The 27,601-nt window shown below is 39.6% G+C and overlaps 1 protein-coding gene across 1 annotated transcript in view; it reads left to right on the forward strand.

Moving 5' to 3' along the window:
* The window catches only part of MRC1 (mannose receptor C-type 1), a 113,590-nt gene that overhangs the window by 71,561 nt on the left and 14,428 nt on the right, over positions 1-27,601 (forward strand). The window contains exons 18-24 of the mRNA XM_062210526.1: positions 534-601; positions 1,793-1,893; positions 2,577-2,719; positions 3,122-3,236; positions 7,138-7,304; positions 11,829-11,931; positions 24,554-24,786. Coding sequence (XP_062066510.1) covers positions 534-601; positions 1,793-1,893; positions 2,577-2,719; positions 3,122-3,236; positions 7,138-7,304; positions 11,829-11,931; positions 24,554-24,786 — 930 coding nt within the window. The remainder of the gene's footprint in view (positions 1-533; positions 602-1,792; positions 1,894-2,576; positions 2,720-3,121; positions 3,237-7,137; positions 7,305-11,828; positions 11,932-24,553; positions 24,787-27,601) is intronic.

The following is a 27,601-nucleotide window of genomic DNA, read 5'->3' on the forward strand; positions in this document are numbered from 1 at the left end:
GATAATTTTACTTTGGTGAAAAAACAATTTTGAAATCCTTCCTAATCTCATATCCATTTTCCACACACTTTTTGAGACCCTTTCATTTGCATAGATTTCAAAAATTTTTTACATTAAATTATATTTTTACATTAAATTGTATTTTTTACATTACATTGCATTTTTTAATTCCATTTTCACAATTTTTTGAAGTACGCTTGTGTGTGTGTGTATGAAGTCTTTCCTTTGATGTGTAATCCCAATTGGCTACCTTTGTTTTCAATAACATCTTCAGCAACCTAACTACTATAGATATTTGGAAGCACAGGGAACGACTTAAGGTATCTGCTTTATAAATGCAGGTTGTTAAATTATGTGCATATTTTCCTTTTATTTCCATAAAAATATCACTTAGAATATATAACAACATTTCTACACATATTTCTTTTTATAAATGTTCCAAATAAATTACCTAGTTAATATGCAGGTATTATTTAAGAACTTGCTTACTATATGATTGTAAATTAAATTACATGTAAATTTCCACATTTTAGGTAAACAGGAATGACGCACAGACAGCATATTTTATTGGTTTATTGGTCAGCTTGGATAAAAAGTTTGCGTAAGTAAATCAAGCTATGACAGTTTTGCTTAGGATAGTGATCTTGTAGATGCCTTTGAGTTATTTTGTTTTACTAAATGTATTTTAAAAAATTTTACAGTGTTCTCAAAGAATTTAAAAGTAATACTATTAATATTTTGACATTATGATTCTCAACTCAAAATTGGATTTAATCTTTCAAATCATTACCTGTCTTTGCTTTATAATATAAAGTCATCAGTAGGTCATCTACTCAGAAGACAGTTATAAATACTGAATTTATTTTGAAAATGAGTTCCCATCTATGTTAATGTTGATGCCCAGAACCCAAAAACCCTTTACTGGGGCACCCCACCACTGTTGAGCAGCACTATTGTGAAGTACTCGTTCATCTGTATGAAGTACTTTGCTTTCAATAAAAGGCTTGTTCTATTTTCCATTTGCTACAGGGACCAAGGAAAGCTGTGTGTGAGGGAGGAAACTGGTACCTTCTGGGGATTTCTTTCCTTATTCATTGAGCCACATATTCTCCTGGGTTTGAAGAGCAAGTGTGGCCTTTTGGCTCATGTGCAGACGTCTTAGCCTCATAAGCTCCATCTTTGAACGATGGAGACCTCAACTCAAGCTTGTCATTTTTAAAGAACAGAAATGATTGATATTCCTTTAAGTAAGAAGTTTTACCATCTCTAAAACAAGAGAGTCGAATTTGATGATCCCTTGGTCTCCTTCCAGCTCTCACAGTCTCTGAATTTCTATAATTTACAAAAATAGGCATGGCCCAGCCAGCTTACTAGAAACCAGAGTAAACATCAGAATCAGAGAATGGCCTAATGAGAAATTCTATATCCTTTGCCTCTCCATGGGTGTTTTTGTTTTGTGGAAATCATGTCCAAGGAATGCTGTGAGAAGATTTTTGCTTCTGGCCCACAGCCAGAGTAATTGGGATCTTCATTTTTCATCCACTTTGTCTAAAGGTGGTTTGTTCCAGGAGAGAAAAGAAAGCAGATTAGCCAGGGCATCAAATTGCTGTAGAGGGCCCTAGTAGGCACCACTCTGGCGGCTTTCCTGCCAGTCTCTCTAGATCTCCCCAATCTGGCCACTTAGCATCCTGTGCTTCTTCCCTCTTGATTGACTAGCCTTTCCCAACACTAGGCTGCAGCCAGTTATTCTAATCATTAAATTGCTGCAAAATGCCTGAATTTTCTTTTCCAGTTGGATGGATGGAAGCAAAGTAGATTATGTGTCCTGGGCCACAGGTGAACCAAATTTTGCAAATGAGGATGAAAACTGTGTAACTATGTATGCAAATTCAGGTAAACAATACACAAATCTTCTGGAATCTGCTTGGTGGTGTGATGTGTCATTTTTTACATCCTTAGGATACAAGTAGCAAGTTGTATGCTTAGGTCAGGCAAGAAAAGGAGAGAGAATAAAGGGGAATTGATATTTGCAGCACAAATGTTGAATTTGTAAGAATGGTTGCTTAACATCTACACTAATAAATGACATAGTTTGTCCTCTCATTTCCTCCCAAATGATGAAGCATATTTTCAGGTTCTGACTTGAGGAGAATATCCAGGATTTGTTTATCTATCACTGTTCTCTATCTCTGTAGCTTCTGTTATTCTGTAAAATAGGCATAATGACAGAATTTTCTGTCATTAAGAAATATTCTAAAACACAAAGTATGTTTGGTATATATAAAGCTTAGATATTAATATATTATTAATTTAGCTATCATAAATTACCTAGCTAATACATCTTCAATAGCAGGTACATGCTTGGTTCATAGGATTCTCTATATAAAGTTGAACTGTGACTAGTTTAAGAGAAAAAGCAAAAAGATTTTCCATGAATTCTTCTAGTCATTTGTGTAAAAAATAGTCTGATTATATTTGAATTCACTTTTGGGAATCTTTATAATTTTTTTTAAGAAGAGTAAATATTTTTAAACATAAATATGTATATCTAATATAACTATTTTGTTCTTTGCCAGGGTTTTGGAATGACATTAACTGTGGTTATCCAAATGCCTTCATTTGCCAGCGGCATAACAGCAGCATCAATGCCACAGTTATGCCTACCGCGCCTCCAGGCCCACGTGGTTGTAAGGAAGGTTGGAATTTTTACAATAACAAGGTACTAGAAAAATTAGGTACAGTCTTGGCATAGACCGATCTGGAGAGTGGAATGTGAATCTGTCCACCCGATGTGAGCCTTTCCCTACTTCATCACTTTAGGAAACTTTTGGCACCAATGAGTAAAGATTCCCATGGTACCGCCTCAATGGAAATTGAGAGCATAATTGAGATATTATCCAGTAGATGTACCCTTTATCTCAAGGGAGAATACAAATTTGTAGAAAGATTGTGGGTCACTAAACTAACTTAATTTTTAAAATAAACTTTATTTGGTTGTGAGAAAATTTATCCTTAGTTGTACTCCTCATTTTGATTTATTTGGATTTGATTTATTTAGTGCAAACATTATTGTCTTTAGATAATTGCTGTAGTTTTTGTTTGTTTTTACCTTCTCTTCCAGTGTTTCAAGATCTTTGGATTTGTTGAAGAAGAAAAAAAAAATTGGCAAGATGCACGAAAAGCTTGCATAGGGTTTGGCGGAAATTTGGTTTCCATACACAATGAAAAGGAGCAAGGTATGTGGGCCATTTTATAACTGATGATGTAGTTCAATAGGTCACTTGTCCCCTGAAATGATCAGATATTGCTGAAGCTAAGTGGATTTTGTCATTGTTTTTCAGGGTAAAACTAGCAAGGGGAAAAAAGTAAACACTTACTAAGAAGGACTTTATTCAGTTGTAGACACCATGTTGGCATTTTAAAGTCCCTTTCTGTTGTCACAACTCCTCTGTGAAGGAGGAAATGGTGTCAAGAGAGCACCGAGTTCAAGGAGCTTGGGAAGTAAGCATTGGAGTTGAGATGAAAACTTAGCTCTGTCCAGCTTAAATCTCATTTTCTTTCGAAGAGTAGCTCCAAGAATAAAATGGAAAATCAGTGATTTCCTATTGACTGTTCTTTTCATCACTTAATCATCTAAGTTGTAATGAAATAAAGCTGGTATTGCAAAGATGTGCTGAACACATTGAGAAAATGTTTTTGATAACAGTGGAAGGATAAGCCAGAGAACAAAGAAGAGCACTGAAGGAGAATAGACTGTAAAATTCATTGTATTTTTCTCAAAAGAGAGGCACTTAACACTTTGCACAGACTTTTCAGCATTGCCTTTGCGGTAATAGGTATTAGGTTAATTTCTGATTTGCACTTTAAGGGGGATGTTGCCCAACTGCAGGAAGTTCTGGTTAAACTGAGGAAGTGTCTAGAAACCACCCTCCTGCTAGCCAGGAAGAGTTGAAAAGACCCTCGGCTTGTGCAGCTAAGAAAAGAGGATGTGGACTTTCAAGGATCATTCTTGAAAGGAATGGCTCCCGAAGGAAGGCCTAGAACTAGCAGTTCTAGTAGCAGTTGCAAGGAAAGAGATTTAGGTTCAAAACCAGGAGGCCATTCTAAGAGCTGCAAATGGTCCTTTGGGTTGCTTCATGAGGGAGATCAGGTTTCTAAAAGCTGTGAAAACACTGCAGCTGGAAGTTCTCAACTAGATGCTACAGAGTCACACACAGTGGCTGGTGTGCAGTGTCGAAGATGCCCACACATACCCTTTATGAGAATGTTGTAGGAGAGAGGTGGACTGGATGTTCTGTAAATTTCCTTTTGGCTCTGAAAGTCTTATATTTCCCAAATAACTTACTAATAAAAGTGTTGTGCCTCAAAACCTATAAAAAAAGAAGAAAGATACCAGAAACCTGCATGCTGCTTTCCCAGATGTTTATTTTAGTCTACAAAGGCAGCCGCGTGCTCTGTTAGAACACAGCGTACGGTAAATCAACCCTGCTTTTGCTGAGAACGTCTGACAAGTTCAGCAGCTTGCCAGAGACTGAAAGAAAGGGTCAACCCATGGCACACAGTATAAGGACATAACACTCACATTTCTCTAACTGGCCTTCAACACTTCGGGCTTAGCTACTCAGCACAGAAACACAATAATTGATTTCCTCTCTTAACCACAAAGTGCTGATTCCTGGCACGATGGAATTATAACCTAGGTAATAGAGAAGTGCAGAAGGAAACAATTTTCAGATAAAATAACATTATTCCTGGCAATGCAGGCATACGTTGTTGCATTCTTATTGTGGTTGTTGGCAGAAAAAAAAAGTCAGAGCTGAATATTGGCGGGTACAGCTTTTCCACATTTCATTTCAACTTGGGGATAAGGCAAAAGTTATGATCTTATTTAAGAAATAAAACCCAAATAAATATCTACCCATTCTCTTCTCTCTGAAGAATGTTAGAAGAAAGATTTATTATTATTTCACCTTGAGTTCCTTGGGAAAATGGTAAATCTCTGACCTAGGTGGTTGCTGCCTCTACTACTCTACAGAAAGACAAAGCATATAGCAGTGACCTTCCGTGGAGCAGTGTGTACATGATAGAAGATCAGGAGAGATCTTCTATCTAGGATCTCAGTCCCCAAATGGCTGCAAGAGCCAGGTCTGGTCCAGGCTCAGGCCAGGAACTGGGAACTCCATCCTGGACTCCCACGTGTGTGGTAGGGATTCAAGTACTTGGGCCATCTTCCACTGCTTTCCGTGGTGCATTTGCAGGTAGCCAGTTTGGAAGCAGAGCAGCTGGGACTTGAACTAGCGCTCCATTTTGGGATGCGGGCATCATAGGCAGCTGCTTAGCTCACTGCAGCAAAGCACCAGCCCATAATTTGCATTATGTGTTAGTGACTCTCAGTGCTTCCTCATCCTATTTGCTATTTACACTCAGAAGACTTATTTAAGCATGAACATTTGCAAATTGTTGTTTGGAGTAGATGTTCATCTTCCTGGGAGGCAATGACACTTTCAGTGGCCAAAGTAGGCAGCTGCTAGGGAAGGCATGGGGATGGGCTAAACTAGAGAAAGAGAATAAAGGTAACTTCATTTTGGTGTATTTTTATTTCTTTGAAATCTATGTGATTTTTTTTTCATTGTACATGTTTCCATAATCATTTCAAAGACTCTTCGTATGCATGGATTTTAATTTTTTGCATCAAAATATACTAAGAATTTCCATGAAATTTAAAAAATTACCCTCATATTTAAACCGCTTACAGCTTTTGGTATTTGCCACTGTTTGTGCCACAGAACTAATAATGAACCAAGAAGCTGTATTCGTTCTATGCTCTTTGAATTTCTGTTGATCTTCTCACCCGGTGGTGTGAGCATGTTAGCCTCAGGATGCCTCTTGGCCCAAGCACACCAACCAGCTGGCCACTGATCCCTAGGAGTTGTCTACATAGAAGGAACCCCAGTTGAGTAGCAATCTGAACTACTGATCATTGACAGCACCTCAATTTTTTTTTTACAAATAGGTTAAGAGCCTACTCCCCATTAGTTATAATCATCCGTGAGTGGGGACCATCCAGCCCACAGGTCGTATAAAAGGCCTGTGAGATCGTTTGGTTTGGCCCTGGTAAAGTAACCACAGGCAGGACTTGAGATTCAGTAAATCTACAGCTGGCTAATTTTTAGGTTTTATGTGGCCTACAGTGATGTAATAAATATCCAAATAAGTGGTCCTTTGGCAGGAGAAGGTTCCCCACCACTGTAAAAATCAGAAGCTGCTGATCCATAGGATGATGATTCATGAATTAGAACAATGTGCCTCTTCTTTTTTTTTTTTAAACTTTTATTTAATGAATATAAATTTCCAAAGTACATCTTATGGATTACAATGGCTCCCCCCTCCCCATAACTTCCCTCCCACCCTGCCTCTTCTTGAAGATGGTAGGCAGCACACCCCAGATTGGGGTGCTAAAAAATGGAGAGTGGGGCATGGGCTCAGCTTCAGCCTCCGTCGATCCCCTTGACCTGGTGCCCTTGGACAGGGCAGAACTGTCTGTAGTGGCCTAGATGAAACCTAGACTTTTATTTATTTTCTTAAAAGATTTCTTTATTTATTTGAAAGTCAGAGTTACATAGAGAGAGAAGGAGAGGCAAAGAGAGAGAGAGAGAGAGAGGTCTTCCATCCCCTGGTTCCCTGCCCAATTAGCTGCAACAGCCAGAGCTGCACCCATCCAAAGCCAGGAGCCAGGAGCTTCTTCCAGATCTCCCACGCGGGTTCAGGGGCCCAAGGGCTTGGGCCATCTTCTACTGCTTTCCCAGGCCACGGCAGAGAGCTGGTTGGAAAGTGGAGCAGCCAGGACTCAAACCAGCACCCATATGGGATGCCGACACTGCAGGCGGTGGCTTTACCCGTGATGCCACAGCCCCGGCCCCATCCTAGACTTTTATTGTAAGGAATTTTTCAAAGTCCAAAGCTTACCTGAAAGCACAAGGCTAAGGTTAGGACGTTTGTTTTCATGGTATGTGCTTTTACACAAGGATAAAGACATGTGTCACATGCACACTATTTGGAAATTAATATTTTGAATGTTTTCCACATTTTGAATTGTCACTCCCCAGTTTTAAAATTATTTTCTGAACTTCCTTTCAGCATTTCTTATCTATCATATGAAGGACTCCACTTTTAATGCCTGGACTGGGCTGAATGATGTCAATTCTGAGCACACGTTCCTTTGGACGGATGGGCGAGGAGTTCATTATACAAACTGGGGGAAAGGTTTTCCTGGTGGAAGAAGAAGCAGTCTGTCTTATGAAGATGTAAGTATCAGTTTCAAGTCACCTCTCTCTATGCTGTTAGCTTGCCTAGAGTCATCATATTATTGACTAATCTTCTGGGAGAAATCTACCAGAATATTTCTTATTTCTTGATCTGGTCTCTTCTTTCAGATTTAATTGTTTCAGACAGAGCCGACCTTAAGGAAACAGGCTTAAGTTCAGCCAAGAATTCTTCCCCATGGAGGGAGTGGCCGTAGTGAGAGGCAGTGGGAAAGCCAGCACCATGTGGAGGCTAAGTTCTAATCAGGACAAACATTTACCCCCAGAAGTATCAACTTTCTGCGCATCAGCTTCCCCTTATCGCTTGCAGCTGTTGGAGTGCTTGTGGTGTGCTTTTGGAAGCTCTCAGTACTTCTAAAGATACCATCAGCATTATCATGAGCATTAATGAGCTAACATTTATTTTTAAACTACTTACTATGTGCAAAACACTGTGGACGTGTATTCAGTACATTAACCTGAGAGAGAGACAATTGTGTTTTTATTTTACTATTTTAATCTGGCTATTTACTACTTTCACCTGTATATAATTGAACAGTCAACCTATCAAAGTCACACATCATGTTAGGGATTGTGATACATGTGAAAAATGTCAGATTTTGTTCATACCCTGAAAGAGCTACCTGTTAACTGACTACAAGGCTTGCACAAGAGGACGGTAGGAAAGTGAAAGTGTGTAATGACAGCATCAGCTATAAAATCCCCCAGCAGTGAGGAGTGAAGAAAGTCACTAGGGAATGGGGTGATCCATTAAGCTGACTCCTATCCATGAAACGCTTTATGCAAGTCACTGCCTTTGAATGGCATGGTAGAGGAAGAGAATATGAAAAATAATTATAAGCATTTTTATCAAGACACATAAAACCTAATAATTAGAGGAACTTGATAACAGGATAATAGGGCAATGCTAAGTGAGCCAAGTCTTCAAGAAAAGGTCACAAGGTGTGTTTGGATAGGAGAGAATGATTTTGGATCTAGCAGGAGAAAAGAAGTATGAATGAGCTTCAAAGATAGGAAGAATTTAAAGAAATTTATGTGCCTTATGAGAGAGTTTGGACATGGCCAGATTGCAGCAAAAAAAGAAAGAAAAGTTTTGAATAGAAAAATGATCTGACCAAACTGACATTTTTTAATGGCAATTAATTTGGTAGCTAGGTATAGAGCAGATATATTTGAGAAATGTGTAAGTTATTTCCTTCAGAGAAATTCCTTGGTCCACATTACATAAATGAGGGCTGAAAACTGACTGAAGAGGTCAAAGTAAAAGGGAATGAAGTGGGGTTTGCTCAGAAAAACTAATGCCCAGAGGTGAATTTTTTAAAAAACTGTATAATGGAGTGTGACTTTTCTTCATTTATTCATTTGAGAGGCAGAGAAACAGAAAGAGGGAGAGACAGAGAGGGAGAACTTCCCCATCAACTGGTTCACTCCCCCAAATGCCCACAGTAGCCAGGACTGTATCAGGCTAATGCCAGGAGCCAGGAACTCAATCCAGGTCTCCCATGTGAATGGCAGGAACTTGGCTGCTTGAGCCACCACTGCTGCCTCCCAGGGTCTGGATATCCAGGAAACTGGAGTCAGGGCCTGGAGCCGAGTACTGAACCCAGGCACTCTGATATGGGACATGGGCATCTTAACCACTGGGCCATTACATTTACTCCAAGAGGTGAATTTTACATGTATCTAACAGTTTCAGTATTTCACATTTTGTTTTTAGCAGAAAGAAACAGAAATAATAAAAAAACCAACAAACAAGGATCTATAATCTCACTATCCAGAGAAGAATACAATATTAATTTAAAAACATGACTCCTAGATTTTTCACGTGTATAAATACATAAAGCTTATTTTTGCGAAAATGGAAACAAAACACAGATAATTTTTTTTTTTAAACAGGCAGAGTGGATAGTGAGAGAGAGAGACAGAGAGAAAGGTCTTCCTTTTTGCCATTCGTTCACCCTCCAATGGCCGCTGAGGCCGGCGCATTGTAGTGATCGGAAGCCAGGAGCCAGGTGCTTCTCCTGGTCTCCCATACGGGTGCAGGGCCCAGGGACTTGGGCCATCCTCCACTGCCTTCCCGGGCCATAGCAGAGAGCTGGCCTGGAAGAGGGGCAACCGGGATAGAATCCAGTGCCCCAACTGGGACTAGAACCCCGTGTGCTTGCGCCGCAAGGCGGAGGATTAGCCTGTTAAGCCACGGCGCCGGCCCAGATAATGTTTTGTTACAATTTTAGCACTTCAGAAATTGAGGGGACTAAATATCATTGGTTAGAGAGAGTGGGAAAGAACATTTTGTATGTGTTTTGTGGTGGAAAGTGCTTGTTTTCAGGAGTAGTAACGAGACCCTGAGCCAGGATAATGGAGGATAAGAGAAGCCAAGAAGCCAGATGAGGATGAGTGAGAAGTCTGTGAGATGTAGGATATGGGGGTGCCTGATAGAAGACTGGCATCATGGGACAAGGAGACAAGAAAGCTGACAAGATGACTGCACCTTGGTTGTGCCTGTGTTCACTTGACAGGGGCACTTCAATTCCTTCATTTTATTCAGACATACTGCACTTTATTTTTAAAATTCTATTTCTGTATCAGTTTTCATGTATTGTTGCTAACTTAACATTTTCTTACACTTCTAAGTGTTTGGGAGTTTCCTTGCTGTCATTGATTGCTGGTTCAATTCTGTTATGGTCTTAAAGCATAGGTTTCTACTATTGTCGTTCTTTTAAATTTGCCAAAATGTGGTCCTTGTTTTGGGAGCACATGTATTACATTTGTCAAGGTGTGTCTTATGGAGAGTGAAAGGAAGAGAGACAGGGGAGACAAAGAGACAGAGACAATGAGAATGCATATTTGAAGTTTGCAGTTTTCATATATTTAAGTTTCAAAGGAATGGAGAAATGGAAGAGAGAAGTGAACTTAAATATTCAAACTTCCCCCACCCCTGCCAAAAAAAAAAAAAAAAAATCCAACCCAACTTCCTGAAGACTTGGACCAGATATAGCCAGGGAGGTGATTCATGACCTTCTACTTGCAGCAAATTCCTGGAAGCTGGCCTCTGTGGCCATGCCCCTAAGCATTTCCACTGATAAGGTTAGGCTGCAGCAGGAGCAACAACTCAATTCTACACAAATGCAGGTCTGCATCTAGACTTCGTTCTCACAAGAAAAGTGCAGCTCAAACAGCTTAAGCAGTGAGGAACACGTATTATCTCCGTGACAGAGGGCCAGAGTCCGAGAAGCTAATTATGGTATTTCACAGCATCTCAAACACCATTAACTGAAAAATGCGCCATTATTTTATGTGCCACTAACAAAGAGTAATGCTGATTAAACTTGGACATGCTCCCGATGGTGTTATGAATCTCTTATTTTAGAAATGTTCATGTATGAAAAATGTGTGTCTTCAAATGTGTGAAACAGGTATGTGGCTCACCAGCATTATGCAGAGCGGAGCTTCCTTGCCTCTTTCTGCTCTGCACCCTTGGTGTGCTGGCCTCACTCCTGCATTAGGGCATGATCCATTAGAGACCATAGTGCATCCTCCCTTCCTCCTGGCTCTTTGTCAACAAGAAAGAGCCCCCAGCCTGCAGGTCACCTTGCATTCCTCTCTCCCTGACGACAGGCAGCATCGCGTAGCAGAACCTGAATGCCTGGGGTTTGAATCCTAACTCTTTCACTTACCAGTTCTGCTTCCTTGAACAAGTTAGCTAACTTCCTTGTGCCTCAGTTGCCTCATTTACAAAGTGAACCCAATCACAGGACGCATGTGTGTTGAATGAATACACGAATGGTACTATACTTAGAAATATCAGACATTATGAGTGTAAGCTATAATTATTACAAGTGATAGGTTAAAAATCCGAATACATGTTATAATCAAAATACTCATTTAAGACAGTTAAAGCTCTGTCAGGTTCATGTTTGAAGGTCTTATGGATTATTTCCTTCACTGTTGGCTGAGAGACTATCCTATGGGAGGTTAGAATTACTAATACATTGATAACCAAACAAATAAGAGTATTTTCCTAGTCCTGGAATACTCCCTTGTGAGCTCATTAATAATATATGAATCTTTCTAGCTATACTATCAATTTTCTCTGAACCTATACTAACACTTTTCTAAATTGAGATAGCAATGAAAAATATAAATTGTGCTCATTTCTTTTGAACAGTTTGCATGGTAAAAATCTGTATGTAGAGGTTATTGTATTCCCCTAGTGTCTTCGGTTCTGAAATTTTGATAGCAATTAATAATATTTCTGATAGCAAAGTTGCTCATCCCTATCTTCCAAATTTATCCTTTTTTTTCAGTTTCTAGTTTGGATAACAAGAGTTCAAATGGATCTACATGGTTGGGTGGAAAGAGATGACAGATTGAACATGTGCATTAGGATGTCCTTACGATTCAGAAGTTAGGAAATAATGAAGGATATTTTTTGCTTATTAGTGATTGATTTAAATAATTTCTGATTCATGCTTGTTTTCTTTTTCTTTCACCATAAATATACAGGCAGACTGTGTTGTTATTATTGGAGGGAAATCAAGGGATGCAGGGAAATGGATGGATGACACTTGTGACAGTAAGCAAGGCTACATATGCCAGACACCTTCTGGTAAGTTCTACCAAACTGCACCTGCCTGGAAGAGCTAGGTTTTATAATGCACTTTTATAATGGCCACTTCCTTGCACATTAGCAAATCTGTTTGATTCCATGTGAACCTATGACAGACAAAATGAATAGTATTTTTTATACTTTATTTATGAGTATGCTCCATCATGCGTTACTAGAAAATTTTGTACAGACTGATTTTGTTAGAAAATTAGGATATTTGCTTACATGGGTCATTAAAAAAAAGATTTATTTATTCATCTGAAAGAGTGATACAGAGAGAGGGAAATGGAGAGAGAGATTCTCCCATCCACTGATTCACCCTCCAAATGGCTGTAACAGCCAAATCTGGGTCAAGGAGAAGTCAGGAGCCAGGGACTGCGTTCTGGTCTCCCACATGGGTGGTAGGAACTCAAGTACTTGGGCCATCATCCACTGTCTTCCCTTACACATTTGCAGGAAGCTGGATAGGAAGCGTGGAGCAGTGAAGACTTGACCCAGGTACTCCCATGCGGGATGCTAGTGTCTCATAACCCAGTGTGCCACAATGCCCATTCCCCTGAACCCTTTTTAAATGTCAGAGTCAGAATAGCTCAGTTCAACTCAGAAAACCTGAGACACATTTGCACAAAACATCATATACGGCTTATTTTCTGTACTATATTCTATGTTAAAAATGTTGATACTTGATTTGAATTTCTCTTTTCACTTGGAGAACCCTATAGTTAAATGAAAATAAAAGAAAGCATGAGGATATTCACTGAGAATCAATATTAGAGTTGTACACATTTTAGTTTCTACTGAAACTAGAATAACAATGTCTAGCTCCACAAAAGAGTGAAGAATGTAAACACAGACTAGAAATGAGGGTTGCTGTCACCTGAGGACAGCTCTTGAGGAGGGGTTTGAGCTAGAAGGTACTTGTTCTTTCAGATCTCATAGATTTTTCTTCACTTCCTGGAGAATCAGAGAACTAATTTCAACTCATGATAATGACTGAAGATTGCTTCAGGTTTCTTCAGATGAATTAACAATAGTGCAAAAATTCCAACTTTCTTTCAATCCAAAAGCTTTCCAGATAGTGCCACTTTTCTTTTTATAGAGTTGCTTTTCCATATCCATGGGTTCTGCATTTGTGGATGTGACCAGTCATGGATTGAAAATATACAGAGGGTGGGCCAGCGCCGTGCCTCAATAATCTAATCCTCCACCTGCGGCGCCGGCACACCGGGTTCTAGTCCCAGTCGGGGCGCCAGATTCTGTCCCAGTTGCTCCTCTTCCAGTCCAGCTCTCTGCTATGGCCTGGGAGTGCAGTGGAGGATGACCCAAGTGCTTGGGCCCTGCACCTGCATGGGAGACCAGGAGGAAGCACCTGGCTCCTGGCTGCACACTGGCTCCTGTGGTGTGCAGGCCACAGCGCAGTGGCCTCAGCAGCCATTGAGGGGTGAACCAACGGCAAAAAGGAAGACCTTTCTCTCTGTCTCTCTCTCTCTCACTGTCCACTCTGCCTGTCAAAAAAAAAAAAAATATATATATATATATATACACACACACACACACACACAGAGGGAAAAAAATCACACCTATAATGAACACACATAGATTTTTTTTCTTGTCATTATTCCCTAAGCCATACAAAATACCAGTGACTTACATAGCATTTGCCTTGCATTAGGTGTTATTAGCAATGTAGAGATGATTGAAAATATTCAGGAGGATAAGGTGGAGGTTACATGCAAATACTATGACATTTTATTGTTTTAAATATTATTTTAAAAATATTTATTTGAGAGGAGGTAGAGAGAGCAAGAGTGAGATAGAGAGACTGAGAGAGCTCTCTTCTACTGATTTGCCCCCTAAATGCCTGAAATAGCCAGGCTTAGTCCCAACCGGGTGGCAGGGATCCAATTAGTTGAGCCACTATCTGTTGCCTCCCAGGGTGCACATTAGCAGAAAGCTAGAACTGGGAGTGGATGCGAACATCCCAACCAGTGTCTTACCCATTTTGTCAAGCACCTCCCCTATTGTCCCATTTTGTTATTTAGAATTTTTTAAAAAAATTATTTATTTGAAAGGGAGATACCGGAAGAGACAGAGAGAGACAGAGAGATCTCTCTCATCTGCTGGTTCACTTCCCAAATATCCACAACTGCTGAGACTGAGCCAAGCTGCATTCCCAGGAGTTGGAAACTCAGTCCAGCTCTCTCACGGGGGGCAGGGATTTAAGCCATCATTTGCTGTTTCCCAGGTTATGCACTAATAGGAAGCTGGGATGGGGAGCTGAGCCAGAGCTTGAACTGAAGCACTCTAACCTGCGATGTGGGCTTCGTGAGCATCGTCCTCACCCCTGTGCCAAACGCCCTCCCCCACTGTGCCTTTTAGTATAAAAGTCTTTAACAAGGCCAGGCAGTGATGCTTATGAAACCAGTTCTCCCATGGTTATCAAGGGCGCACCAGGCTTTGCCCCACAGCCCTGGGATCTTGGGCCACCAGTAAGGCCAAAGCCAACCACTCATTCCTCTACACTTTGAGTAAGGAGGGAAGCTCCTTCTAGGAGTGAATTGTGATTGAAAGTTTATTTAAAATCTTTTTCTTGTAAACTTAAGTCATAGGATGTATTGCCACAAATAAAAATATTTTGAAGATTTTTCATGACAAGGACAAGTGAACAATGTTAAAGTGAAAAAACAGCATATAAAATCTTGTAAACTATAAATTATGCAAAAACATTTTCAACCCCTCTTTAAAAATAGGACTAAGGAAGACTACAGAAATCAAAATACAAATACTAGTTATCTGCAGATAGTGAGATTATGGGTGGCTTTAGTTTCTTCCTCGTAGTCTCCTGCATTTTTCAAAACCTCTGGAAGTATACATCTCTCTCCCTAGGAAACTTAGAATAAAGAAGCACTATTTGAGAAAATGTAAAACATTTTCTTTGCTTAGAAAGTACAGAAAAAAATGTAAGAGAAAAACTTATCTGGAATCTAGCCACATAGAAATAATTTCTCATTTATTTTTTCTAAATTTTTTCTGTCATTTAAAAACATTTGTTTCAAATTTTAACTGATATACATTTGTACATATAAGGTTTCCATATGTATATAGATTATTTAGTGTCTACTTAGGATATAACATGTCTGTTGCCACAAACATTTATCATTTTTTATGATGAAAATATTAAAACTCAGGTCTTCTAATTCCTTCTCTCTCTCTCTCTCTTTCTCTTTTTCTGTTTCTTTTTCTTTCTTTTTTAAAAATATACAGGACCTTACCATTATCTATAATCTCTCATTGTGCAATAGAATGCCAGAATTCCTTATTCCTACCTATAACTCAGTACCAGCTCTGGTAACCACTTTTATACTCTTAACTTCCATGAGATTAACTTTTTTAGATTCTACATATGAGTGAATTCATGTGGTACTGGTCTATCTGTGCTTGGTTATTTCACTTAACATAATTATGTCTGTTTCCATCCATGTTGGTTCAAGTGACAAGATTTTATCCTTTTTATATGTGAATAGTGTTCTTTTTTGTATATATATGTACTACATTTTCTTTTCTATTCATCAGTTAATGGACATTTAAGTTCCCATTTCTTGGCTATTCTGAACAGGGCTGTGATAAACATGGTGATGCAAATATCTCTTTTACAGACTGATTTCATTTCCCTTGGATATGTACCCAGTAGTATGATTGTTTGATCATATATTCATTCTGTTTTTAATTTTTTGATGGGCCACTATACTCTTTTCCACAAAGGTTGTATTACCGTACCTTCCAACTAACAGTGTGCAACAGTCCATTTTCCTCCACATCTTTATTAGCTCTTACTTTTTTTGATAGTGGCCAGTCTAACTAGAGTGAAGTGATATTTCCTGTGGTTTTGATTTACATTTCCCTGATGATTAATGATATTGAGAATCATTTTCATGTACATATTGATCATTTGTATGTATTCCTATGTTCATTTAGACCTATTGCCCATTTTTAGGTAGAACTATTTGGACACTTTTTTCCCATTGAATTGAGTTCTTTGTGTATTCTGGCTGTTAACCCCTTGTCAGATGTATAGCTTCCAAATATTTTCTCTCATTGTGGTCTCTTCACTATGTTTTTCTTTTTTAAAGATGTATTTATTTATTTGCAAGTCAGAGCCACACAGAGAGAGGAGAGGCAGAGAGAGAGAGAGAGGCCCTTCATCCGCTGGTTCACTCCCCAGTTGGCTGCAACTGCCAGAGCTGTGCTGATCCGAAGCCAGGAGCCAGGAGCTTCTTGCGGGTCTCCCACGTGGGTGCAGGGGTCCAAGGATTTGGGCCATCCTCCACTGCTTTCCCAGGCCACAGCAGAGAGCTGGATTGAAAGTGGAGCAGCTGGGTCTTGACCCGGTGCCCATATGGGATGCTGGCACCTCAGGCCAGGGCGTTAACCCCTGCACCACAGCACTAGTCCCCTCTTCACTCTGTTGACTGCTTAGTTTCCTATCTTCCTTTACTTCTCTAGTTTGATGAAATACCACTTGTCAATTTTTAGTTTTGTTTCCTGTGCTTTGAGTTCTAATCCAAAATGTCCTTGTGCAGTCCTATATTCTGAATTATTTCCCCCAAAGTTTCATGACTTACATTTAGATTTTTTTTTGGACAGGCAGAGTGGATAGTGAGAGAGAGAGACAGAGAGAAAGGTCTTCCCTTTTGCCGTTGGTTCACTCTCCAATGGCCGCTGCGGTCGGCGCATCATGCTGATCCGAAGCCAGGAGCCAGGTGCTTCTCCTGGTCTCCCATGCGGGTACAGGGCCCAAGCACTTGGGCCATCCTCCACTGCCTTCCCGGGCCATAGCAGAGAGCTGGCCTGGAAGAGGGGCAACCGGGATAGAAAACGGCGCCCCAACTGGGACTAGAATCTGGTGTGCCAGCGCCGCAAGGTGGAGGATTAGCCTGTTAAGCCACGGCGCCGGCCTATATTTAGATCTTTAATCCATTATGAGTTGATTTTTTGTACCTGGTAAGAGAAAGAGATCTAGTTTCATTCCTCTCCAGTGGATACCCAATTTTCCCAGAACAGGTAATTAAGGTTTACTTCTTGACTCTCTAGTCTGTTCTGTTAACATTTGTGCACACTTGGGATGAATCCTACTTGATTATGGTGATTAATCTTTTTAATGGGCTGTTGGATTTGGTTTCCCAGTATTTTATTGAGGATTTTTGCATCTATCTGCATAAAAAATATTAGCTTGTAGCTTTCTTTTTATTGTTGCTGTGTCCTTGTTTCATTTCAGTTATCAGGGTAATGCTAGCCAGATAAAATGAGTTTGGAAGGATTCCCTCCTCTTCTATTTTTTTTTTTTTTAACAATTTAAGAAGAATAGGTGTTGGTTCTTTTTTAGATGTTTGGTGACATTCAGTAGTGAAATCACCTGTTCCTGAGCTTCTCTTTGATGGGAGATGACTTTTTATTACTGAATCCATCCTCAATACTCATTTTTGGTCCGTTTGTATTCTGTTTCTTCATGATTCAATGTTGGTAAGGTGCATGTGTCCAGGAGTTTCTTCATTTCTTTTCTAGGTCACAAAATTCGTTGGCATGCAATTGTTCATAATAATCTCTAATGATTTTTTTTTCTCAAAAAAAGATTTATTGATTTGAAATGCAGAGTGACACAGAGAAAGACAAAGATATCTTCAGTCTGCTGGTTCACTCCCCAGATAGCCACAACAGTCAGACTGAAGCAGGGGCCCAAGCACTCAAGCCATCTTCCACTGCACTCCCAGGCACTTTATCATGGATTTGGACTGGAAGTGGAGCAGCCAGGACTTGAACTGTTGCTGTTATATGGGATGATGGTGTTGCAAGCAGTGGCTTAACCCACTGGGCCAAAACCCTGGCCCCTCTCATGACTATTTCAGTTGTGTCAGTTTCAATTTCTCTTTTCATCCCTGAGTTTTAAAATTTACATATTCTCTTTTTTATTTTTAGTCTAATTAAGGATTTTTCAACTTTGTTTACCTTTCAAGAAGCTACATCTTCATTTCATTGAATTTTTGTGTCTTTAGAAGTCTCTCTTTTTTTCTGATCTGGTTTCATTATTTCTTTCCTTATAGTAACTTTGTACTTGATTTGTTCTGGTTTTTCTAGTTCCTTATAGTGCAACAATAAATTGTTTGAGATCGTTCTGTTTTTTTTTTTTTTTAATATCTATTTATTTTATTTGAAAGGCAGAGTTACAGAGAGGCAGAGACACAGAGAGAGATCTTCCATCCTCTGGATAGAAAGGCCACAATGGCTGGAGCTGGGCCCATTTGAAGCCAGGAGCCGGAGCTTCATCTGGGTCTCCCACGCAGGTGCAGGGGCCCATGCATTTGGGCCATTATTTCTACTGCTTTCCTAGGCCATTAGCAGGGAGCTAGATTGGAAGTTAGGCAGCTGGGACCCGAGCTGGTGCCCATTTGGGATGCTGGTGTCCCATTTATTCACTATGCCACAGCCCCGTCCTCCCCCACCTTTTAATGTAGGCATTAATTGCTATAGACTTCTGTCTTATTACTGTATCCCATAGGTTTCGGCACGTTATGTTTCCATTTTGATTTGTTTCAAGGAATTTTTAAATTTTCTTCTTAATTTCTTCCTTGATTCATCTGTTGCTCAGGTGCAAGTTGCTTAATTTCCATGTATTTATGTAGTTTCCATAGTTTCTCTTGTTACTGATTTCTGGTTTTATTGAATTATAATCAGAAAAAGTACCTAACAGGATTTCTGTTTTTAAAAATTTCTTTTTTTCTTTTTTAAATATTTATCTATTTATTTGAAAGTTGGAGTTACACACAGAGAAAAAGAGAGGCAGAGGCAGAGGCAGAGAGAGAGAGGTCTTACATGCTGGTTCACTCCCCAGTTGGCTGCAATGGCCAGAGTTACGCCAATCTGAAGCCAGGAGCCAGAAGTTTCTTCTGGGTTTCCCACTCCGGTACAGGATGCCCAAGGACTTGGGCCATCTTCTACTGCTTTCCCAGGCCATAGCAGAGAGCTGTGCGGGAAGTGGAGCAGCCGGGACTCAAACCAGTGCACATATGGGGTGCCAGCACTGAGGCAGTGGCTTTACCTGCTAGGCCATAGTGCCAGCCCCTAAACATTTCTTGAGATTTGTTTTATGATCTACAATTTGATCTGTTCTGAGAATGTTCTATATGTTTTAGGGAAAATTATGTATCCTGCAGATGTTGGGTGGAATGTTCTGTAGATGTCTGCTAGGGCTAATAAATTTAGAATGCAGTTTAATTCTGTTGTTTCTTTGTTGATTTTCTCTCTGAATGTTCTGTCTATATCTGAAAGTGAGGTGTTTAAGTTGCCCATTATTACCGCCTCTATCTGTAGATCTATTAATACTTGCTTTCTATATTTAGGTGCTCCAATATTGATTGCATATGTTTTTACAATTTCTATTTCATTTTTCTAAATTGGAATCTTCATCATTGTATAATGATCCTATTTGTCTCCTTTAAATGCTTTTGATTTAAAATCTGTATCTGATATATGTGTTTATAGTCCTGCTTTCTTCTGGGCTCAATTTATATAAAATATCTTATTCCATCATTTCACTTTCAGTCTACGTTTTTTATTATAGCTGACATGAGTTTTTTCTAGCAGTTGAGTTTTTTTTTTTTTATCCATTCAGTCACTCGGTGTGTTTTAATTGGAGAATTTAATCCATTTATATTTGAGGTAATTATTGATAGTGAAAGTCTTACTATTTCCATTTTGATACTTGCTTTCTGGTTTTATTATATTTCCTTGCTTGTTACTTTTGGCAAATTTATTAGAATTATAATTTACTTTTATATGCTATATGAAAGTATAAATATATATAAAAGTACAAATATAAAACTATAAATATGAAATATTATATTAAAATATACATATAAAATATATATTATAATTTACTTTTGGTAGTATAGATTATAGCAGATTTTTGCTTTGTGGTTACTACGAGACTTACAAAAAGCCACTTTGATATCTAACAAGCTATTTTGAAATGATTGCTTATAAAGAAAGGAAAAGAAAAAAGAGAAGAAAAAATATGTAAGAAATACAAATAAAATACACTGCACTCCTTTCCTGTCCACATTTTGGATGTTTGATGTTTTATTTTATCTTACTACATTGACTATCTCTAAACACGTTAATGCAGTTATTTTTAATTGTTTTGGTTTCATACTAAAATTATTGATTGTTTACACTCCATGTTTGCAATACCAGAACATTCTGAATTTGTATAGGTACTCTTACCAGTGAGTTTTCTACCTTCTGATATTTTCTTCTGGTTCATTAATGTCTCTATCTTTCAGCTTGAAGAACTCCATGTAACATTTCTTGTAAGACATGTCTGGTAGTGATAAATTCTCTTAGCGGGGCTGGCACTGTGGCTCACTTGGTTAATCCTCTGCCTGCCGCACTGGCATCCCATATGGGTGCCAGTTCTAGTCCCGGTTGCTCCTCTTCCAGTCCAGCTCTCTGCTATGGCCCGGGAAGGCAGTGGAGGATGGCCCAGGTGCTTGGGCCCCTGCACCCACATGGGAGAACTGGAAGAGACACCTGGCTCCTGACTTTGGATTGGCGCAGCGCCAGCCATAGCAGCCATTTGGGAAGTGAACCAACAGAAGGAAGACCTGTCTCTCTCTCTCTCTCTCTCTCACTGTCTATAACTATCTGTCAAATAAAAAAAAAAATTCTCTTAGCTTTTGTTTGTCTGGAAATGTCTGTCTTTTCTTCATATCTAAATGATAGCTTTGCTAAGTACACTATTCTCTGTTGGCAAGGTTTTTTTCCTTCAATTTTGTGAAAGTGTCATTCCACTCTTTCACGGTCTGTAAGATTTCTGGTGAGAAGTCTGCAGTCAGTCAAATTGGGACACTTGCATGTGTTACTTGTTTCTTTTCCCTTTCAGTTTTGGGGGTCCTCTCTTTATCTTTAACCTGGAGAGCTTGATTATAATGTCTTGGGGCAGACATGGTTGACTTGAATCTGACCCCTGACCTCTGACTTTTCTGTCCCTGAATAGTTGGATCTCTCTCTCAGTTTGGAAAGTTTTCTGTTACTAGCTTTTTGAATGTGCTTTTTACCCTCTTTGTTCTTCTCAAGTCCTGCTTAAGCATCGATAGCTTATATATTTGCTCTTTTAATAGATCTCAAAGTTTCTGTAAGCTTTTATTTGCTCCTCTCAATTCTATGTTCTTTCTCATCTGTGTTTTCACTGATTCTTCTGTTTGATCTATTCTGCTGTTGATGCCTTCCATCACATTTTAAATTTCACTTCATGTACTTTGCACTGCATGGATTTGTTTGCGTTTTAAAAATTACTTTCCATCTCTCTGTTAAGTCTCTCTATTAGAGTATTAAGTTGGTGTTTTCTGAAAGTTCATCAAGCTTCCCTGAAACAGTTATTTACAATTTTTAATCCAAGAATCTGCAAATGTCGGTTGCTCTCTGGTTGTTTTCTGCCACTTTATTTTGTTTGTTAGGTGAGATCTTACTTACCTGAAAGTTTTTGATGCTTATGACAATATCTATAGTTTGAAGAAATACTTTATTTATGGCCATCCTTCCAGATATTAAAAGAGTATTGCTTATTTTCTCTGAGCCTGTGAACACTTCTACTATTTCAGCATCAGATGACTCCCTAGGTCAGAATTTGCCACAAGTCTGCTGTTGATGCATTGTCACGGTTTCAGCCATAGAAAACACTCCAAGCCCAAGTTTGTACCAGATCAGTGGTTGACATATTCAGAATGCAGTGAGGACATGTCTGACAAAGGAAGTCCATTTCTGCAAACATATGCCTGGGGCCGGGATAGGCCCGGATACTTCATCCTGTGGCCCTAGCTCCTGCGATGCTAGCTTACATCTGAATTCCACAGCTCGCTCACTGAGATCAGTACAGTATGAGGTTTAGGACCAAACCTCTCACTGCTATTAGCAGTCTGATACTGAGGTGGTCTCACAGCCTTAGGCTACTGCAACCAACCATAGATGATGTTGGTTGAGATACATGAGTCTGACCATGTGGGGGCCATGGGACTCCACTTGATACTGGTACAGGTCTAGAAGATCCCTCCATAGGCACTGACTTGGGAATAGGGACTGTTAGGATCTGCTCAGTGTTGGATTTTCCAACTTGGCACTGGGTCATACAGCACAGTCCTTATTCCTTACTGTCTGCTCAAAGTCTGGGGAGGATGATAAAGGCAGCTTATTGGCCATCAGGTTTATACCAAGCTGGTTCCCACCTGGGACTCACTGTCAAAAATCTTGCAGATTCTTGGGCCACAACCCTGGCAGTGATGCATACCAAAGCATGCCCATCCTATTGGGGCACAAGTCTCTGCCTGAGGCTTGGGTAAGTCTAGAGGTTCTCTCCACAGGCAATGACCTGAGGATAGAGTCTTTGGGCTTTATCTGGTGTTGTCACCATGGCAGAACTGGCTCTGAACTTCAGGTTGAAGGAGAGATGGTGAAGGTATCCTTTGGCCACTGGGCTGAGGATGATCCAAAGTTTCAATCTCCAGGTACTGACCTGGGAGCAGCAGCTGTGAGGCTCTTCTGGCACTGATTTTTTATTGTGTTGGGGCTGGTACTGGGTTTCAAGTCTAGGGTTTGGATTTAATTCCCTCTCCCTCCCACAAGTGGAAGGCAAGGTGTCTCTCTTCATGCTGTATTTCTTGGAGCCTGGGAGAGAGGTGATATGGGCAACTTTTCCCCTTCTGTTTCCTTCCATGCATCTTATCTTGTTACTACAACACTAAAACCAGGCATGGTAGTCCCTCACCTGAATTCTGTAGCTCTTGTGCAGGTGACTTGGTGTTTGAATAGGTGTTCCAACTGTATCTCCATGTGTTGACCAGATCATCTGACTTAACTGCCATCTTGCTCTGCCTCTCCTGTGAATATTTTAATAAATAAACAAATTAGCCAGGGGAGCTAAGTTTCCTCGCTGTACAAGCAGACTTCAAAAAGTTTATGGAAAGTGAAAATTATGAAGAAACTCTGCTCAGGTTGCAAGTTTTTTGTCTACCAAAGGCAGCTTCTCTTTTTATTCCATATTTCCATAAATTATTTGAAGTTCCTTCTTTGGAACTGGTTTTTGTTATGTGCTTCAAGTGTTATTTGCCACTTTTTATGATCCAAAATATTTCTAGTGGTGTTAAGATATGTCTGGATCTCAAGCTGGGGAATTATCAGATAGCGTAGTTCTCTACATGCTATAACATTTTAAGGATCCTGACATATGCCTTTGGTTTAATGATCCTATGCCAACACAAGATGGCAGCAACAGCAGAAGAAAGGGGAGGCTGCCTTCCCTTTTGCTGAAATGACGTTATCGTTTACCGAGCCTGACCAGAAGGAAGTTTGGCACTTCTGTAGTGACAGAACAAAGCAGGTGGTGGGACTGGTTGGTATCAGATCAAACAGGACGGAGAATCAACCAAGAAAAAACTGGCAGGCCAGGATATTTAGGACCCTAGACCAGGGGTTATTTTTTCCATGACGAGCTGGTTTTAAGTATTTTAGGTTGTACAAGCCATACAGTATCTGTTGGGACTATTCTACTCTGTTGTGGTCATAGTTATGCACAATGTAAACAAATGAGCATGACTGCTCCAAAACAAATTTACTTATAGACACAAATTTGAATTTCATATGTCTATAATATCAATAAAAATCATTCCTTAATGTTATGGTTTTTTTGGTTTTGTTTCTAGCCATTTTTAGTTCATGAGCTACCAAAACAGACAATAGGCCAAAATTCACCCTCTGGCCATTATTTGCTGACCTTTTCCCTAGAGTGGAGACTTAGAAGGCATATAGCTAAGATATATGAAAACAAGCACTTTTTGTATATTGATTAATTTGCCCAGTGTAGATAGATAGACATAAGGCAGTGATTGGAAACCCATACTAAGATATTGAGTAGGAAAATTTAGGAATGTGAAATGACTGTGGCTTAGAAAGACTCCAGCCCATGGGTCAGTTTGCATAAGAGGTGAGGGCCTAAATGAAGTCATCAGTAAGCGTAAAGGCTGATCCTGAGGGCAGGATTAAAGGTGTCAGTCACTTGTGTGTGTATGTGTCCCCATTCCAGAACCTAAGTCAGTCTCCTGAGGATAACACTAGCTATGGATAGATTCAAGTAGATACAAATAGATGTACACTCATGGAGGGAGTGGAACAAACAGGAGAGGAAGAGGAAGGCTGTTCTTGACATTGATATATGACTGAGGTGGGAAAATAAGGATCAGTAAGCACAAGAAGACATATTTTTTAATTTGTGATTTGTGATTAAACTGTGGCATTTCTTTCATCTATATGCTAGATCACATGGAAATTTGATCACATATCTACATCAATAGCCTATATGCAGTTTGGAAATTGTTCAGTTTACCCAGGCATACTGATTAAAAATAAAGCTTTTTTTTCTGTTGTAAAATAACTCATGAAAATATTTTTGACATCTGAATGTTCATGTTGATGCTATTCCAAATAATTTTATTATGGATGAGACATGGTAGTTGTGTGCTGATTGTGGTCAACTAATATTTATTGATAACACTAATGAAAATATTCTTTTTTATTCTAGACCCTTCCTTGCCTAGTTCTCGGACAACAGTTCCAACAGATGGCTTTATTAGATATGGTAAAAGCAGCTACTCACTCATGAAACTGAAGTTACAATGGCATGAAGCAGACAAATACTGCAAGGATGACACTTCCCTCATTGCTAGCATTCTGGATCCCTATAGCAATGCATTTGTGTGGATGCAAATGCAGACATTTAATGTACCTGTGTGGATTGCTCTGAACAGTAACTTGGTAAGATGCTACAAAAACACATACAACTTGACATTATTGGTTTGGAATATTAAAATTGTATTATGCTTCTAAACAGTTTGGGGAGATACTTTTTATTTTTTTGTGATAAGCCATTCTAGAGTTGGTATTGGCCCTAAAGTACTAGTGCTTCCATGGGTGAGAAATGTTTCCTTGTAGTCAATTTCCTGTATTCTGTAACATAGGAAAGAAGGTTGGCAGAGAATTGGGTGGTAAGAGGGTTGAAGCCCAGATCTAACAGTGATGATCGAGTGGCAAAAATATTCCTAACATGAGTTTCTTCTCATGCCTTGTAACCCATCTATTTTCCCTCCCCGCATTAATCTAGATAGTCAACCAGCAAACTTCCTGGAAGGGGAAATTGATATATCAGTATGTAATTAAGAGGTAATACCAACAGTGTTAAAGGGAGGTGTACCCAAAGTGTTTCGGGAGGAGAGAAAGGGGACTAGTTGGGCCAAAGGAGAGGACCGAGAGGGCTTCTCATAGAAAGTCAAACTTTATAGATATAGTCTAGGATGGCAGAACATAGGGAAGGAGTACCAAGAAAAGAGAAAATATAGAAGGGGACGGAACTGGAGGGTAGATTAGTGTCAGGTTATGCAGAGCTCCCAATTCCATGACACAGAGACAGAGGCCTACATTGTCTGCAATGAAGACTTCACAGTTCTGTAATGATTTCTGTGATTAAAGTTAGGTAAAACATTCTGTTGACTAGATTTTTAATAATTCATTTGATAAGTCATTCATTTTCTCTTTACATTTTATGTTTGTTTTTTAAGTTTATTTTAAATTTTTGAATTAACATGTGATGTATATTTTTATGGGATAAAATGCAACTTTTCTTTTTTTTTAAAGATTTATTTATTTATTTGAAAGTCAGAGTTACACAGAGAGGAAAGGCAGAGAGAGAGAGAGAGAGAGAGAGAGAATCTTCCATTCTGCTGGTTCACTCCCCAGATGGCTACAATGGCCGGAGCTGTGCTGATCCAAAGCCAGGAGCCAGGAGCTTCTTCTGGGTCTTCCATGTGGGTGCAGGGGCCCAAGGATTTGGGCCATCTTCTACTAAAATGCAACTTTTCAACATATATGCATTGGATTCTCGCAGACATGGTCATAAGTCTCTTACAAGTGCAAATAAGCTTTTATGTATTTTTAGATTAAATAGTTTTCCCTCATACTAATATTTATAACTAAAACAAGTACTACTGTCTTCCTTGCATCTATGGAATTAATGAAAAGCATTATTTGTTTGAACATGGTGGAATACTACCAGATCGTAACTTGAGAAAACTCAGGCTGTTGACTTTGTGAATAGATCTTTAGTAATTAACTTGGTGATTTAAATGATGCAGTAATAAAGAGAACAATTATTTATATTTTTAAGATTCAGTTATCTCTGATAAATGTTGTATATCATCCATTTTTAAACGTTATCTATAAAATCTCCTTTACATTATTAGAAGATATTATTTTTGAAGTTACCAACTAGTATGTGATCATAAATATGTTTGACTAAACTTCTAAGAAATCTGCACCCACATGGGATAGACAGTCACCTGAGGCCAGTGCCCTGTGTAAAGCCACCACCTGCAGTGCTGGTATCCCATATGGGCGCTAGTTCGAGTCCTGGCTGCTCCACTTCTGATCCAGCTCCCTGCTAATGCTCCTGGGAAAGCAGTGGAAGATGGCCCAAGTGCTTGGGCCCTTGCACATGTATGGGAGGCCCAGAAGAAGTTCCTGACTCCTGGCTTCAGATCTGCCCAGCCATTTGGGGAGTGAACCAGTGGATGGAAGACCTTGCTCTCTCTGTCTCTCTCTCCAAAACTCTGCCCTCCAAATAATTAAATAAGTCTTTTTAAAACATAGACAATCACCTTTTAAAAAACAACATCCTGATTCGCATAACTGAAAGATTGCCTAACTGGAAGTCAATAGGCTGAGGTGTCTCACTTACATGCTTACGTCAGCTTAGTTAAGCCACTTATCCCTGGTGCTCTTTCTATAAAAGGGCAATGAGAAGAAGCTGGGTGTCTCTTAGGGTCCTTCAACTCAATGAAAATTGTTTAATTTTTATTATAATTACAATATTAATATAGGAAATACCTTATATTTTATGAAGGTAAAGCTTCTCTCTGTCTCTCTTTTTTAAAGATTTATTTATTTATTTGCAACTCAGAGTTACACAGAGAGGAGAGGCAGAGAGAGAGAAAGAGAGAGAGGTCTTCCATCTGCTGGTTCACTCCTCCGATGGCCACAAAGGCCGGAGCTGCGCTGATCTGAAGCCAGGAGCCAGAAGCTTCTTCTGGGTCTCCCATGCGGGTGCAGGGACCTGAGGCCTTGGGCCATCTTCTACTGCTTTCCCAGGCCATAGCAGAGAGCTGGATCGTAAGAGGAGCAGCCGGGACTAGAACCGGCACCCATATGGGCTGCCGGCACTTCAGGCCAGGGTGTTAACCCGCTGCTCCTCAGTGCTGGCCCCAAAGCTTCTCTTTTGTGCTGAAAACCTGCAGAGTTTTCTGCAATAAGATCTATCTATGTCTATATCTATATCAGTATTTTTCAAAATTGTTTTCAAAATGTATTCCTGGGGATTTTCAAGAAATAACCATTTTTAGGAAAGTCTTTCTGGGGCTGATGTTGTCTCATAGCAGATAAAGCAACCTGCGTAGCCAACATTCCATATGGGTGCCAGTCTGAGTCTCAGCTGCTCCACTTCCAGTCCAACTTCTTGCTAATGCTCCTGGGAAGAGCAGCAGAAGATGGCTCAAGTGCTTGGGCCCCTGCACCCACCTCA

This window comes from Lepus europaeus, chromosome 14 (assembly GCF_033115175.1).
Source record: "Lepus europaeus isolate LE1 chromosome 14, mLepTim1.pri, whole genome shotgun sequence".
NCBI classification, from domain to species: domain Eukaryota; kingdom Metazoa; phylum Chordata; class Mammalia; order Lagomorpha; family Leporidae; genus Lepus; species Lepus europaeus.